This window comes from Mobula birostris, chromosome 25 (genome assembly GCF_030028105.1).
Source record: "Mobula birostris isolate sMobBir1 chromosome 25, sMobBir1.hap1, whole genome shotgun sequence".
In the NCBI taxonomy this organism is placed as follows: Eukaryota; Metazoa; Chordata; class Chondrichthyes; order Myliobatiformes; family Myliobatidae; genus Mobula; species Mobula birostris.
In genome coordinates this window covers 21,567,879-21,586,005 of record NC_092394.1, presented here as the reverse complement: position 1 = coordinate 21,586,005, position 18,127 = coordinate 21,567,879, and the positions used below count along the sequence as shown (strand labels likewise).

The window sequence follows — 18,127 nt, the reverse complement described above, 5'->3', positions numbered from 1 at the left end:
AAAACACCCTCTGAAAGCGAAAACAGGGTACTAATGTAGGTCTTTCGTAACAGTGAGGTTTCATAAAGCGAACGTTGGAAAAGCGGGGACACTTGTATTGTAGATTATGAAGAGATCATCATGGTGGAGCAATGGAAAGGAGGTCTAATGTTAAAAGAGGGCTGTTCACGGAGGATATGGAAGTGAACATTTAAAATTGCAATGAAGTTACAGTCATTTTAATTTTGACTCACAAGGGAGTAGCTGCTGGTATAGTTTATGGTATGTAGTGTCCTGGATAAACCATAGTTTATAGAGCAGAAGCTGGCTAGAGTAAATTTTAAAAAGTCAAGAAAACTGGAGGGTTGCATGACAAACCAGAATCAGAGAATGAGAGGATTTTGGGGAAATGGAGAGTAGGTGTGGCAAGGGACTGAATATTAAATTCAAAGGTGAATACTTAATGTTCCACATGGCTTCAAATTTTTATCTTAATGTTACTGAGAGAGGTAAGTGGACTGGTCTTTACTTTTGAAAGAGAGAAGAACAGCTGAGGTTTGCTGAGAAAGACTCAAGAGGTTCACTGTTGTCATATTAATGACAGAACTGTAGAAAGAATCCGCATTTACAAAGTGCTTTTCAAAAAAAGCATCAATTTTGTGTTTAAGAAATTATGCCAGAAATGGAACAGTTGGATTGTAAGCAAGATAGTAGCTTAGTCATGAAGCTTTTAACAAAGGCTTTTAATGGCAAGAAAGCTGAGAAATGTTGATGTTTTGGTTAGGAGGGAAGTTGCAGAGGATAGAATTCTGAGTGCTGCAGGCTGTATTGCAAATGGGGGAAGCCCAAAACGCCAATTTAAAGAAGTAGCTTTATGGATAGGGGTACTGTAGACGACTGTAAAGATTGGCAGAGATTGCATTTAAGCAGAAATTTGTGATAGAAGTTTGAAACATAATGCTTTTTATCATTTCAGTGGATTTGTAAATTGTAGCAATTGCCCTGTAAATGCCTGAATCCTGACAGATGCTTACTATTATAGACAGGAGTTTGTCATCAACACTGTATCCCGGAGGAGGCAGCAATGGGTGCAGTTTCTTGGGTTATAAGAAGCCGTACTTATTGAAAATTAATGCATGGTATGAATTTCCAATCTGCAGTTTGTAGTATAAATGATTAGTCCTCAAATGATTTGCAGGGATCATTTGTGCATATTAGAAAGGATTATCTAACTATTTTAAATGTGAGAAACATTTTTACATGTTTTATTTTTGTTTCATACACTGACTTCATTAATCTGAACTAATTAGAATATATAGCCATATTGGAAAAATGGGTCACAAAAACCTGATGCTCTGTTAATAATTCAGCTTTTTTTAAATATGGTTTCATTTTATGAAAAACAGTATTTTTTAAAGGCTGGCAATTATGCTGGATGGAATGGAGCACTAATGATTTTGAATCGTATTTTAATGTAAGTCAATTAATGGCAAGAGTTTTGGTGATAAGAATAATTCTGTTAACCTCGTTACACTTGGGTTAGGATGCTAATGTGGTTGTCAGGGAGAAAAGGATCACGATTAGATATGATGACTCCTGTGTTTCAATAAGCTTCAAAATTCAATTTCATAGTTTATACAAGTAACAATTTCTTCAGAGAGATGCCAGAGAGCATCTGGTATCTGTGTGCCTAAAACCAAATTAGGAGCCTAATACCAGGAAAGGGCAGAAAAAGGATGGAAAGAAAGAAAAGCACCAATGTGTTTTATATTAAACAATTCTATTGTTCTAGTGATCTGAATTAAATAGCTTGTCTCTATGTAATAACTAATTTTACAGAGTCATGCTATTGCAACATAGACTAATTTCTTAATTTTGTTTCAATTAACTTGATTGAGGTGCAAGTGTATTGAAGATATGAGTGTCAGTAAATTTTTTCCCAATATCTCCTACCTGTCTGATCTATTGTCATTTTTTAAATGTAAAGTCCTGCGGACAATACAAACCAGCTGGTGCCTGATAACTAAAAGGAGCTGAAGTGACAAACAGTTCCTTAGGGATGTTGTGACTGGTGTTTGTCAGAAAAGTGTTGCCATGTAGAAGATGAATTGAGGAGGAAGGTTGACATGAGGGTGGCACCTGTCTCTTTTCTATATTTCATAAAATGATAGAAACACTCTGTTTCTGGAATGGTAAACTTATGGAAAAGAATCTGGTTTGTCTCCAGAGCTTCAGTTATCCTATATAGAGTTAATTAATATTCAACATAACTGTTTTTGGAAAATGTGCTTTTATTGGATACAAAAAAAATCTTGAGAAAGCTACATATTAATGCAATTATATTGAAATGTGTAATTATTGCATTCTTGATGAAACATTTGCCTTTGCCCTAATTTTACGTCTCAGAATCTCAAACAGCCTATAGATTGGCAAGATTTAATTCGTGTTTTCCATTACAAAAATATCATGGCTTTATTCTATAAAATGGATGTTTTTGATCAACCTCTATTTTGGTTACTGTAAACAAGATGGTACTTGCACAATTTTTTCAAGTTTTCATCTTTCAGTACTACTCTTGCACATTTTATTTAGTGCAGCATACAAAAGCAGTTAGGGCAGGGGTGGCCAACCTGTGGAGCATTGGATGATTAGATTGCACCCCAGTGATAATAAAAAAAAAGTAAGCCGACTCATGCAAAAAGTATTAACCAAAAACCGATTTGTAGGAAAAAAATCTATAGCAGGAATTCAAGTAGCTTAGCACTAGAAATAGGTTTTACTGAGAATAAATCTAAAACTTAGCAATTATTTTTAGCGATTTTATTATTTCGTGCATATCTTTTGGCGAATGTTATCTTCTTTCACATTAATCTGTTTTCAATTTTTAAAAAAATGTTCAATGAGTCAAACTAGGAAAGAAGGACTTTTGTTCTGCAGTCGTTCCATAACTGTTCAATACACGGTTGATACTTGTTTGATCCTGAGGTGCCAGGCGTCTGCACCAGCGGTATGTCGCAGGTTTTTGCCAGTCAGTTTACAAATGCGCTATGGAGTTATGCTTTGTTCGTCCTTTGTGAACATTTACAGTTTTGCACTTTTTCGAAAATTAAGCCTTGTTTTTACATTCAGTTATCCTTCACAGTGCAAAAGAAAATGAGCAAAAGAAAAGCAGAAAGTGATACTTAGCATGAATTCAATGAACAGTGGGAAAATGAGTTCTTGTTTATAGCGGGTCTGTCATGAAAACTGTTGTGCATTGTTTGTGAAAACATTTTCAGCCGTGAAATTGATTAAAAACAAAACGAGGTCGCGATTGACTGATTCAAATTTGAAGAATTCTCTGCTGCTCTCAGTAACTAATTTAACTAATTTAACTCCAAACATTAAAAGCTTGGCGAACTCAAAACAGACTCAAATGTCTCATTAAGGTAAGTAATGTTTATCTTGTTTTTATATTAAATCAATATATAATGTAAAAGTGCTAAATATGTCTATATTAACATATTTTAACAAAAATTGAATGGGGGTACAAGAGTTTTATGGCGCATCTGAACTCGTGTGTGAAAAAATTGACGCATGGAATGTAAAAGGTTGGCCACCCCTGAGTTAGGGTGAAGCTCAAAATTACAATGTGCAGAGTGCCACAGTAAATGTCACATTACTGTGTGGTGAACAAAGAAGTACTGCAATGGATAACATGCTGTTCATTCATCTGGCACCATTCCTTCTTATTGATTATTCAGCCACAATTCTGATGCTAATGGACAAATCAGAATATTCCAGTAATTTAACCCATTCAATGCACTGAATTCAATTTAACCTCCCCCCCACTTCATTTTTATTTACCAGGAAGACCATAGAAGATTGTTCAGCAAGGGTTACATGAATAATCTGGAGCAGGTCAGTATTAGGAGGAGGTATTATAAGTTGCCCAAGGGTTGATAAATCCCCAGGGCTGTCGTGTGAAATCTATCCTCGGTTGCTAATGAAAGCAGGGAGGAGACAGCAGGGGTCCCGACGCAGATTTTTTGCATCAATGCCAGCCACAGGTGAAGTGCCAGAAGACTGCAGGATAGCTAATATTGATTGTTCCTGTATATACGAAGGTCAGCAGAGATGAGCCAATTAACTACAGGCGCTGAGCCTTGTGTCAGGAAGAGGGAAATTGCTAGAGAATATACTAATGAATAGGATTTACGTATATTTGGAAAGGCAGGAACTGATCGGGGATGGTCTGATTGGCTTTGTGCAGGGTATATCCTCTCTCACAAATATGATTGTGTTTTTGAGGAGGTAGCTTAGAAGACTGATGAAAGCAGTGAGATAGGTGTTGTCTATAGGACTCAGATAAGGCATTTGACAAGGTTCTGGATGGTGGGTTGGTTCAGAACCCATGTGGGATCCAAGGTGAGCTGGTAAATTAGATACAAAATATGACTGGTCATAGATGGCATAGGTGATAGGAGTATGTTTTTCTGATTGGAAATCTGTGACCAGTGGTGTATTGCTGGGGCCCTTGTAATGTATGTTAATGATTTTGATGGGAATGCAGGCTATATGATTAGTAAATTTGCAGATGACGTGAATATCAAGGTTATTTAAGCCTACAATTGAATATAGATCATATGGAAAGTTACCAGAGCATTGGCAAATGGAGCTTAATCTCAACAAGTGCTAGGTGGCAAATAGTTGTAGCTCTAGTTAGGCCACACTTTGCGAATTATGTTCAATTCTGGTCACCTCATTTTCAGAAGAATGTGGGAGTTTTAAAGAGGGTGCAGAGCAGATAAACCATGATGCTGCCTGGATTAGAGAACATGTTTTATGAGGAAAGATTCAGCAAGGTATAGATTTTCTCTTTGGAGCGAAGGAGGATGGTAAGCTAAAGGGCCTCTTACTATGCTGTACGATTCTTTGACTGTATGACTTAATGAACATCTGAAGGCTTACAGACTTTAGTTTCATTCTTCCAGTTGTCTTCAATGTATCGCAGTCAATGAGGTAAAATTGATGTTTGGAAATTCCATTGCTGGCATTTAAATATCTATGCTAAAAATTCTAACACTGCTTTGTGTTGGCAAATAACTTAACACTGACCGTTCTACAATGGAATATCTCTAGTGTTGAATACTTTACTTCCAATCGCAATGAAAAACCTGAATCTTAATACTAAATGATGAAACTATGAGAAGAAAGTTGCCTGTGATTCTTTGAAGAAACAGTGAAAGATTTGTTTTTATCCACATTCATTGGCATTTAAGTGGTTATCATTTCAAAGGACAATTATGAAGAAAGCACAACAGCACTTCTACATCCTTAGGAGTTTGCGAAGGTTCTGCATGGCATCTAAAACTTAGACAAACTTCTATAGATGTGTAATGCACAGTATATTGACTGGCCTGATATGGAAACACAAATGTCCCTGAATGGAAAGTCCTACAAATATGGCCTAGACCATCATGGGTAAAGCCCTTCCCACCACTGAGCACATGTGTATGGAGCATTGTCACAGGAAAGCAGCATCCATTACCAGGGATCCCCACCACCCAGGTCTCTTCTCACTACTGCTGTTGGGAAAAACCTACAGGAGCCTCAGGACTCCCGTCACCAGGTTCAGAAACAGTTATTACCCTTCGACCATCAGGGTCTTGAACTAAAGGCGATAACTTCAATGAACTTTACTTTCCCCATCACAGAAATGTTCCCATAAGCAACTGACTCCCTTTCAAACACTCTTCATCTCGTGTTCTCGAAATTTATTGCTTATTCATTTAGTATTATTATTCCTTTTTGTATTTGCAGTTTGTTGTCTTTTGCACATTGGGGCAGTCACTTCATTGATTCTATGATGGCTGTTGGGTTTATTGAGTATACCCACAAGAAAATGAACCTCAGGGTTGTGACATATTTGTACTTTGATAATTTACTTTGAACTTAAAGAAATAATACACAAGTTGTATATACTTCTCACATGTCACTAAAATCCAAAAAGAAAAGTGATCTTCAATGACAGAGAAGAAATTTGCCGGAAGACTCAGAATATTTTGACAACTTGGCAAAGTAGACCAAGAAATTAAAAAAATAAAGGCATGGTATGAGAGTAGATGGTTGAGGAACACTACCTGACCATGAGAGCTTTTTACAGATGTTTATAGATTTTAAAATATGGTCATTGCAAATGTGTGTCCCTTGCATATAGAGACAGGACAGCTTTCTAACGGAAAATACTGCAGGTATTCAGTAATTACTTTTTATCTTTATAATAAAATAAATGCAAAACCTGCGTCTGTGTATTGTAAAGAACTGAAGAAATTAAGCAAGTTTGAAAATGGATTTCAAAGGACATGATGATGTACCTGATGATCAGTGACCTGAAGATCCACATCACAATTTTGGAAGACAAGCTTTTAAAGATACTCCAGCTCTTTGTGGATCTTGAAAATATCTCTCTGGAATAGAGGGTAGCAAATTTGACCCTATTATTTAAAAGGAAAGAGAAAGCAAAAGGGCTGAATTCATAGTTTCCTATCATCATTGTTATGGAATTGATGGAATTAGTAAGGAAAAGTGTAATAATAGAAACCCTTTGGAAAAATAATAGTTGGATTGAGCATGTTAGCATCGATTTTGTTAAAAAAAAAATCATGCTTAACTAATCTCCTGAGGTACTGAAGATGGCAACTGCACCAGCATCAGTTTAATTGGAATTTTGAAAGGCTTTCAATTAAAGTTGCATATACGAGGTTGGCCAATAAATTTGGAAGACATGGAATTGATGGTAGACATACAGACTTTGATAGAGAACTCATTATCAGACAGAAATCAAAGGGCAAATAGCCTAGGATTAGTGGGGTACTGCATGGATAGGTGCTGTTTATTCTAACCTGTATCATTGATTTGGTTCAGTGAACCAAATGCACGTTTGCAAGCTTGCTAACAATACTAATCTGGGTGGGATTACAAGTATGGAAAAGGACGTAGAGACGTTTTGAGGGGAGATATGCAGTCGGAGTGAATAGATGAGAATTTGACAGGTGGAATATACTGCAGAAAAATACAATGTTTTCCACTTTGTGAACATAATGGAAAAGCAAGGTATAAAAGTACAGAAGGCAATATGAGGTTCAGCAGGTGATGAGTGTTTTAGAGAGTAAACATGAAGTTAGCCTTTTATATAAAAGGATTTAATTACAGGAGTAAGGAACTACTAGTGCAATTTTGTAGAACCTTGGGGGGACAATACCTCCAAATAATGTATAGTTTTGGCCTCCATAGCAATAAAAGGACATGCTAGATTCAATGCACCTAAGATTGGTTTCAGTCATTACAGGTTTGCCGAATGAGGAGAGAGAAGTAAATTGAGACTGTGTTCTCCCAAGTTTAAAAGAAAGAGAGGAGTTCTCATCAGACTTACATTTTGACAATTTTACAAAATTAGACAGGGAACACAATCTGAAAACATGGGGTCAGCTGTTCAGTATTGAGAGGTGGAAAATTCTCTTTATTCAGAGGATGGTGAAACTTTGGAATTCACTATCCTTGAGGGCTGTGGTGACTGTTGTCATTGAGTTATTCAAAATGGACATCCATAGCTCTCTGGATAGTAAAGTAATCAAGGAGTCTGATTCAAGGTATATTTATTATCGAAGTATGCGTGTAGTATACAACCCTGAGATTCATTTTCCCACAGTCAGCCATGAAATAAAGAAAACCATGGAACCTCTTTAAAGAGAAACATCAAACACGCGACGCACAAAAAAAAGAACAAATCATGCAAGTGGGAAAAAACAAGAGAAAAACACAGAATACAAAAACACCAAATCACAAAGTCATATCCAGACATATTCAGTTCAGCTCAGTTCAATCCAGTGTCATGTCATTCACTATTTGTGGGCTGCCCTAATCAAAATTGCCCTAAAAGACAGCAGCAAAAAAAAGGGAGTGACTGGAAACCAGAAACCCATCATAATGTAAACTGTTGAGTCTAATTCACAAACCCTATTGATTAAACTCTGCCTACAACCCAGGACTCCGGCACTGTCCTCCCGCAGCATGGATTGAGAGGAAGAGAGAGACTGTTTGTACACAGGCACTTTCCTCTGGGAGCGTGGGTTGAGAGGGAGAGAGAGACTGGTCACATGCAGGAAGTGGTGCTGAACAGCCGCCTACCTTCCACTGTCGTCCTTGTTAATTTCAATCTTCCTCAATGCTTTAATCAGGAGGATTGGCGAGTAATGGAGTCAAGCAAGGGCTCACAAACCGTCTCCAGGCAGCATACTTAGCTTGAAACCTTGCTGAACTCCCTTGGAGATAGGAAAATGCCAGATTGATGAATCGGTCCAAAAACACATTGCCAAAAAGTAGATCACAGACTCCAACAATAGCAGAAACCGGTTTGAACAAAAAAGCTGACATAAACAAAGGGAAAGAAGTAGCTTGTGAACTGTCTGAAGGATGTCGCTCTTGGTCGTGTTATTTGCTGGTGTCATCTTGCTGTGCACATCTATACTGACATCCTTCCACAGATGCGCAGTAGAGAGCATCCTAACATGCTGCATCACTGCTTGGTATAGAAAATGCACTGTGGTCGACACAAAGGTTCTACAATGGTTAATCAAAACTGCCCAATGCATCACCAGCACCAGCCTAGCAGTGATCAAGGACATATATACAGAAAGATGCTAGAAAAGGGCCAGTAACATCATGAAGGATTGCACCCACCCTGCTCATGGACTGTTTGTCCTATTTCCATCAGGAGGAGGCTAAGTAGCATCCACGCCAGGACCACCAGATTGAAAAAACAGTTACTTTCCCCAAGCAGTAAGGCTGATCAACACCTCCATCCACTAACCCACCCTTCCACCACCACTTTTTATCATTTCCTGTCAGTCACCTTATGTACAGACACTCCTGTGCCTAGAGTCATTTTATGGACCTACAATCAATAGACAATAGGTGCAGGAGTAGGCCATTCGGCCCTTCGAGCCAGCACCGCCATTCACTGTGATCATGGCTGATCATCCACTATCAGTATCCAGTTCCTGCCTTATCCCCATAACCTTTGATTCCGCTATCTTTAAGAGCTCTATCCATCTCTTTTTTGAAAGCATCCAGAGACTTAGCCTCCACAGCCTTCTGGGGCAGAGCATTCCCTATATCCACCACTCTCTGGGTGAAAAAGTTTTTCCTCAACTCTGTTCTAAATGGCCTACCCCTAATTCTTAAACTGTGGCCTCTGGTTCTGGACTCACCCATCAGTGGGAACATGCTTCCTGCCTGCAGCGTGTCCAATCCCTTAATAATCTTATATGTTTCAATGCATACAGTATAAGCAATCTTGTGTATTTATTCAACCAACACACATCAAAGTTGCTGGTGAACTCAGCAGGCCAGGAAGCATCTCTAGGAAGAGGTACAGTCAACGTTTCGGGCCGAGACCCTTCGTCAGGACTAACTGACAGAAGAGCTAGTAAGAGATTTGAAAGGGGGAGGGGGAGATTCAAAATGATAGGAGAAGACAGGAGGGGGAGGGATGGAGCCAAGAGCTGGACAGTTGATTGGCAAAAGGGATATGAGAGGATCATGGGACAGATTGATGTGTGTTGCTTGAATTTCCAGCACCTGCAGAATTCCTTATGTTTGCGTGTTTATTGTGTATTTTTTATTATTGCATTGTGTTTATTTTTGTGTTGCATCAGATCCAAAGTAACAATTATTTTGTTCTCTTTTACGCTTGTGTACTGGAGGTGACTTTAAACAATCTTGAATTTTCTTGATTTTTTTTCTTCTTGGAAGGATATTGTGATAGAAGGTCAATCATGACCTTGATAAATAGGTTCAGAAACAGACGGCCAACTACTGCTCTTTATTTGCATTCTTTTTACCTGTTTTGCCAGGTGATGGATGCATTGTGTTAATGAATATTGTCAATTTGTAGCAAGAATTTGAAGTAATAACTACATTTATCTAAAGAATACTATTCTGTGTTAATTGTCCAGTGTTGATGTTTACATACGTAAGGTTATGGGGTTAGTGCAGGAAGATGACGCTGATGCTGACTTGCCACAATGCTATTTCATGGTAGCAGGTACATTTCTTTTATTGCTTTCTACGTCAGAAGAATCCAGGTTTTAAGCTCAATGCACTTGAAATTTTACTCAAAATCACTCAACATGTATAATGCCTTGATAGTGCTCCAGTTTTGCTACTTTAAATGAAAATTAAAACTATCTACAAAACAAAATATCAGGTCAGATAACCAAAAGCTCAATTATAATTTTGCTGCAAGGAGTGCCTTGATGGAGGCAGAATAATTAGGGAGGAAATTCCAGACTTTCTGGCCTTGGTGGCAGCAGGTACAGCCTTCAATGGTGGAACAGGTCTGTTTCCTGATGATGGAGAGACCAGAAAAGAGTGCAGTTATAGTGCTACAGAGATTATACATAGAGAAGGAAAGATAAAAGAAGGATTTAAAACAAAGATGAAAATCATAAATGGAAAATTGGCGAGCACTAGATTGATGGATGAACAGGATTTGGTGCATGCTTAGACTTTGGCATCAGTGGTTTAGTTTAGTCTTTAGCTTACAAAGAACTGAAGAAAGGAGACCGGTCAAGCATGGATAAAGTAATAAAGGCAGATGAATTGAAAGAGGGTTAGGGTGTGACAGTATTACAGGCAGCAAAAATGGAGTTTCGCAATGATAGTATGGTTGTTTGAGGTTCAATGCTTGTCACTTTTTTTTATCAAGTATGGTACTAAAGATGATCAAAAAAAACCAAAAAAAGATGGGATTCCTATAAAAATACACACAAGACTGCCACATAGCCAATTTACAAAAGAGGAAAAATTGCACGGAAAGTAAATAAAAGGTAAACAAAAACACATGGAACACGAACTGCTGAATCCCCAAAAGTGAGTCCACAGCTGCAGAGCCTGATGACAAGTGAAGCCAGTCCAGGAGCCTGATGGCTGCATGGCAACAAATGCTCCTGAACCTGGCGGCATATGAACCAAGACTCCTGTACCTCCTGCCTGACGATGGTAGTGAGAAGAGAGGGAGACCGGTCAAACGTAGGCAGACATCACTGAACATCTGTTTGTTTTCTGCTCTCGCTCTCAACTATTTTAATCTTGCCTAATTTTGAAAAATATGATTTTAATCTTATTATTTGTTAGTTTATTTTTGTTAATGTTACCTTATGTGTTGTGTTTGAGTTATATGTACTGCGTTGTGCATCTTGGTCCTGAGGAACATTATTTCGTTTGGCAGTATACTTGTGTACGGTTGAATAGCAATGAACTTGACATAAATATGAGATAGGAGGGGTCTGTTAGATGTAAAGGAACAAATGCTAAACATAATTGTTAATTAATTGACTTTGATTTGATAGATAAGAATAGAAATCTGAAAAATAAGCAAAGAACTGGGAATACCCATCAAGCCAGATAGCATTATGGAATCAGAGTAGCATTTCAAGTTGAAGACCCTTTGCAGACCAAAGGAATGTATTGTAATCTATATAAAAACCAATTTAGAAAATATCAGTTAGTTTAGAATGGATAATTCCAATACACTGGGTCACATAAATTAGGACAAAGGAACACACTCAGGAATTATAATATCTTTTTTTCTGATTTGTGATAATTAATGAGTTACTTTTCATTAATAGTGATTGGAAAATTCTCTCCTTTGCTGCCATCTAGTGGAAAGCCAGTGTAAGTTGTTACATTAAAGCTTTGGGTTCTTGTGTATTCATTTTAGGAAAAAATTTGGAAAAAGTAAAAAAAGATAAAGCTGTTCTGAGTCACTCTGGATAGAATAGATTCAGACCACTAGGAGAGCAGTTGGAAGGAAAAGGTCATTAAGGTATGATAGGGAAAAAAGGGAACTATTTTTCACTTAATTAGAATATGCAGACAACCCAAATTCATGCCTTCTCCCTCCAACATTTTATGAGGAGGATAGATAGATGAAAAGAGTAATGAAGAAGGAAAACAGTGGAGTATGTGGCGAAAGTGGGATGACTCTTGGCACTGCAAGAGCTGATCCAGGATGAAATCCCATTTTCTTCTGTAGTAAAGTGACTTGCACTGTGAAAGTGGAGGGAAGGCAGCCTTACAGATTGGTAGGAAAGTGAGGGATATAAAATGCTACCAAGAGGAAAGAAGTTGAAGGCAGATGAGTTGCTTATGTTGGACTGGGAAGATTAAAGGTTGGAAAGCTGGATTTGGAATGATATTAGCAGCTTATAAATGACTGTGGAAACAGAACCTAGAATCAGAATCAGATTTATTATCACTGACGTAAGTAGTGAAAATTGTTGTTTTCAGGCTGTCCAGTGCAAGACATGAAAATTACTGTAAGTTACAAAAGAAGTAATTATACATAAGATGAATAACGAGATTGTATTCCTGGACCATTCAGAAATCTAATGACAGAGGAGAAGAAGCTGTTCTTTAAACATTGAGTGTGGGTAAACCTGGCATTTAAAACAGTAGTCCCATTTTTAGTTTTTGTTTGCAGAATGTTTTAACTTGTAGTCTTTTCCAGTTGAATTTGGTTTTCCTGTGTCAATTGACATTCATCTAGAATTTCCTGCCAAAACGTTAGTGTTTAATCACACGTTAATCTTAATATACAACTTGTCCAACAGCCTGAGACTTGGAGGTAGTGCATAACTCGTGGACAGTTTGTGCTGTTCTTTTACTGGCCTTGAAAATATGACAATCAAAAGAACTGCAGGTGCTTAAAATTTTAAATAGATATAATAGGTGCTACCGGGTCAGAACTGATGAAAGGTCTCAGACGTAAATGTTAACTTGTTCTTTCCACAGATGCATTCTGACCCACTGAATTTTTCAGCATTTTGTTTTCATTGTAAAAGTGGCAACCTGTTCCCAATCTTTCCTTGTCACTTACAAGCTCACTATGGAAAGATATAACTGGTAGTTAATTGTACATTATTTTTCATTTTGTGATAATTGTTACTGCAATGCCAGTCAATATTTCTAGTCTAAATGATTCATTCCCGAATGTAGTAAGTATTCTTGCGGGGATTTTTTTTAAAAAAAGCTTGTTTTTCTTACTCTTTATTTCTTTTAAAACCTTACAGGAGGCAGACAGTGTAGAAGAAGAACGCAGATCCCAACCGCGGAGGTAAGAACTGTCACTTAATTTTAACCCATCTATTTTTATTACTTTTTTGTTAAAAACTATTAAATTTGTCTGATAAGCCTTGATATTTTCAGAAATGATAGAACACTAATTTATGACTTTAATAATTATGTTCCTAAAATAATTATTCCCAATGGCTTTTGCCCTCTATCTAAAAGATAAATCCTTTTTAAAATTTTAACCTTCAATAACGTGATAGTGGCTGTTGGGTTGCAAACATTTTTTATTCCTCTTTAACTTGAGGGGAAGTAGTCCCTTTGCTACATGTGAACATAAATATTTAGTACTGAAGTTATAAGGCAGTCCATAAGGGCGGCATGGTAACATTGTTTTTAATGTAATGATTTACAGCGCCAGTGATTGGAAGATTGGGGTTCAGTTTGTGCCGCTTATCTGTAAGGAGTTTGTACATTTTCCCTGTGGCCAAGTGGGTTTCCTCTGGGTGCTCTGGTTACTTTGCACATTCCAAACAGTTAGTAAATTGTGGGCATGCTATGTTGGTGCCAAAAGCATGGCAACACTGTTGGGCTGCTCCCAGCACAATTGTTGGACTGTATTGGTTGTTGATGTAAATGGCACATTTCACTGGATGTTTCGATGTACATGAAGCTAATCTTTAATGATGAGAGGTAAGTTGCAGTAAATGGTTTTTAAACATGATTGCTTGATAATTAAATTCATGATAAATGTTTAAAAGGACCTCTGATATCTGTGTTATTTGCTTTTTGTAAAAGCCTATTGATCTTTATAACTTTAAACAATTACATCAAAGGTTATTTTGTTCTCTCTCATCTCTTTAGAAACACAGTCAACAACTTTGTTAAGCCAAACTTCATCCAACCTTGTAGTATAAAAGAGAAGGCAGCAGAGTTGCAGAGGAGGAGGTACTGCTACAGGGATATAATATGGCTGCAGTAGCCCACATTGACTGTGCTCTTCAATTTTCAGTTCACTACCTCTAGGTGGTGCCTAAATACATTCAAGTTCTTGTGGAAGGGAAAGATGTGCATAATGATGTAAAAATCACAAACAAGGACTATTTATTCTTTTGGCGATGTCTCTAGTAATTGACATCTTTCATGGCGAGGATCATAGGGAATTTTTCAATGCCAGGTGCACTAGAATTATCTGTATGTGGCCCCATCACATGAGGCACAAGACAAGGCTGTCTTGAGGATTTGGAAGACAAAGCGACACTAAAGTTATTCGGAAAAACTATATGGCCTTTACTGTTTTGGAGAGATGTTGATGTAAGTTTTTAAAACGTCCTTAATTCACTCAGTGTGCACATGGTAGTAAGATGTGGCTTATTGTGGGATCTGTGTAGGTGGAGATACTGCTGTGAAACAAAGTCAGTGATTGCAGTGGTTGAAATCTTTTGGCTCCAGGCATCAATGTAAGTGATCAGTGATGGAGTTTGGTAAGAATTAAAGTATTGAATTTGAAACTCAGATATACAATATTTTCTTGTCTAACTCAGGATAATAGCTCTACTTTGGCCCAGAAGGAAAATTGGTTTTAAAACCTACCTTGACTCTTCCAGCACCAACTTGAAATTATCATAGTGTTTTTAACATAACTAAATTATTTGGGGCACTTGTCAAGAGTGTTGACATCAAATCATGCAGTGAAATTTTTGGATGTGTAACCAAAAGCTTGGTTTAAGAAGACTTAGCATCTGAGAAAAAATGGGGATGTTTTGGTACGCAATTCCTGAGCAGTGGCAGATCAATGCTGGGATAATCTAGCAGCCGAATTAGAGCTGCAGAGCAATTGCAGATGAATAGAGAGTGGAGAAGGTTACAAATAAGAAGACTCGAGGGCATTGTAGGTTTTGATAAATAGGCTGTGAATTTAAATTTGGTTCTTATTTGGGCAATAGCCACAATGTAGATCAATAAGCATAAGGTAAAATATTGTGTCTGCACAACTTTGGTATTTATTTGAAGTAAGTTGCCAAATAAAGTATACAGTGCTAGCTAGATTGAAATAAGAATGTTCAGCCTTGTGCCCTCTCTCCTTTATTCCTTCCTCTGCAGTTCTCTAATGCCTGAAGTGCATGACGTGAATAAAATAAACTTTCTATTCTGAAATGAAGTTTGGCTGTCTATAGGGCATCATTTAGGAGGAAGAATAAGGAGGCCATGTGTTCATTGCCATGCGCTACAGATTACTGTATAATTAAATTGACTTACATCTTTCACATACATGAGGAGTAAAAATCTTTACATTATGTGTCCATCTAAATGTGCAATCAGAGTAATTCATATTAATTTATAATAAATAGAACAGTCAATGTAATATAGAGTACACTCAAATCAGCGTGAGTTAATCAGTCTGATGGCCTGGTGGAAGAAGCTGTCTTGGAGCCTTATCTTTCAATCTCTTTGAATTATGGAGGACAGCAGGTGTATAAATGTCTCTCTTCAGCAGAGTTCATCATGATCATCATGACTCCAGTATTTCTACCATTTTTTAATGTTTCTTAATTGTACATAAGATTTTTTTGTGTTCTATCGCTGAGCAGCAGTGAACCATCTGATTGGCCTATCAGAGTTCTCTAGTTGACGATCAACATTTCTGATCTGGCTATTGTTCACAATTTCACTTAATAAAAAAAAACCTGTTGGTCCTGGCTTTTATGCTGTGGCATCGTTTCCTGGATGGTAGCAGCTGGAATAGGTTAAGGTGACTCGGGTCCCCAATGATCCTACTGGCCCTTTTTATACACCTGTCCTTGTAAATGTCCTGAATCATGGGAAGTTCACAACTACAGATGCGCTGGGCTGTCTGCACCTGTCTCTGCAGAGTCCTGCAATTAAGGGAGGTACAGTTCCCATACCAGGCAGTGATGCAGCCTGTCAGGATCCTCTCAATTGTGCCACTGTAGAAAGTTCTTCGGATTTGGGGGCCCATACCAAACTTCCTCAACCGTCTGAGGTGAAAGAGGTGCTGTTGTGCCTTTTTCACCACCCAGCTGGTGTGTACAGACTACGTGAGGTCCTTGGTGATGTGGATGCCGAGAAACTTAGAGCTGTTTACCCTCTCAACCCCAGATCCATTGATATCAATAGGGATTAGCCCATCTCCATTCCTCCTGAAATCCACAACCAGCTCCTTTGTTTTTGCACTAACTTGGTTAATCGAGAAAGTGCCAGTTAGCCACAGGCTAACTTGTTTCCAAGTGGCAGATTTGAAAAGTGGATAAAATAATAATAAATAATAATAAACTTGTATAAAAGCATAGTTAGTTTACTTAGCTGGTCATTTGCATGGTATTTTAGAAGAGTTGGAGTTCTATACCAGTTATTAGTTTGAATGTATAGAATCTGAATAATTGTCCTACAAGTCATAAGTTTTTTTATACTACAAGTCAGATGTTTATTTGATGTGATGGTGCAGTGATTATGAAAGTGTTTATCTCAAAATAAATAATTAAATCCTGTTGTTTATGTTGCCTGAAAAACTCTTAAGACTGTGGTTCTTTGCCAATAAGTTCCATTTATGATGCTTTTCAAGTAGTCATTAAAGTGACCTTTCTGCCTTAGTTAAATGGATTGAAGTGACAAAATAATTAAGTAAATTCTTGAACTCCTCATTGTTTAGTTCTATTTAGCACTAACAGATAATTTCATCGTGACCTCCTTTTTCTGCTTTTGAGCCCGTCTTCAACTCTTACCCTTCAAGTCCTATTAATATTTGAAGTGCACTGTGGCCACTTTAGGTACACCTGCTCATTCATGGAATTATATAATCAGTCAATCATGTGGCAGCAAGTCAATGCATAAAAACTTGCAGATATGGTAAAGAGGTTCAGTTGTACTGACCAAACATCAGAATGAGGAAGAAATATGATCTAAGTGACTGTGACTGTGGATTGATGAGGTGATATGAGTATCTTGTAAATTGTTGATCTCCTGGGATTTTCACACACAACAGTCTCCAGAGTTTACATAGAATGGCACAAAGAACAAAAAAAAAACACCCAGTGGGCTGCAGTTCTGTGGTCAAAAACACCTTACTAATGAGAGGGGTCAGAAGAGAATGGCCAACTAGTTCAAGCTGACAGGAAGGCAACTGCAACTCTAATAACAATGTGTTACAACAGTGGTGTGCAGAAGAGCATCTCCAAATGTACAGCATGTCGAACCTTGAAATGGATGGGCTGCAGCAGCAGGAGACCATGAACAGACACTCAGTGGCCACTTTATTAGGACAGGAGGTACCTAATAAAGTGGCCATTGAGTATATCTTTCAGTGTACATGATTTTTATTCACTTTTGCTTCTTATGTTCGTCCTTTTAGTTTCACACATTTTTCTCACATCTCATTATTGACTAACTAATTAAATTATATGTGAGTGCTTGCCCTTCAAGGGTATGTATACAACTTATACTGTGAATATTCATTACTGTACTCGATACCTCCCATGAGTCATCTTTAGTCTTTCCTGTCCATAGTTCAGCGTGACATATTGCAGTGCTTTCTTAACTTGTTTTTTAAATTAAGTTACAAAATCCTTGTATATTTTTGGGGAAATAACTAGTGTGACAGGTGAGGGTATGTTCAAGGATGTCTTCTTTTGCACTTCTGGAAAGCATTCATCAAATCTTATGAGATGGTTAACAAAAAGTAGAGTATGGGCTTGGTATATGCAGTGTAGAATGTGCAGAGGAATATCTGCAGATTTAAGTGAAGATTCAGAACTGTGGCAGCTGGTGTTTACTGTAAGAAAGCAAGAGAATATATATATTTCAACCCAAGAGGTTGATGTGAATGGAAAGGGTTTAGGAATTGTTAATGAGTAGAGAATTATGGGATGGGGGGTGGAATTATGTGGGTGGGTTGCGCAAGAATCTAGTGGATAGGAATGTTTAGGAAAAGCCTTTCAATCTTAGGTTTTCTTTCAAAAGCAGTAAAATTTGTGCCTCAAGGAGGTCTAGTTATTCCCCATATAGTCTATAGCATATA

The 18,127-nt window shown here is 37.7% G+C and overlaps 1 protein-coding gene across 1 annotated transcript in view; it reads left to right on the top strand.

Annotated features, from left to right (window-relative positions):
• Positions 1 to 18,127, top strand: part of LOC140187838 (protein phosphatase Slingshot homolog 2-like) — a 145,048-nt gene that overhangs the window by 27,008 nt on the left and 99,913 nt on the right. Inside the window, exon 2 of the mRNA XM_072243629.1 lies at positions 13,095 to 13,138. Within this exon, the coding sequence (XP_072099730.1) occupies positions 13,095 to 13,138 (44 nt within the window). The remainder of the gene's footprint in view (positions 1 to 13,094; positions 13,139 to 18,127) is intronic.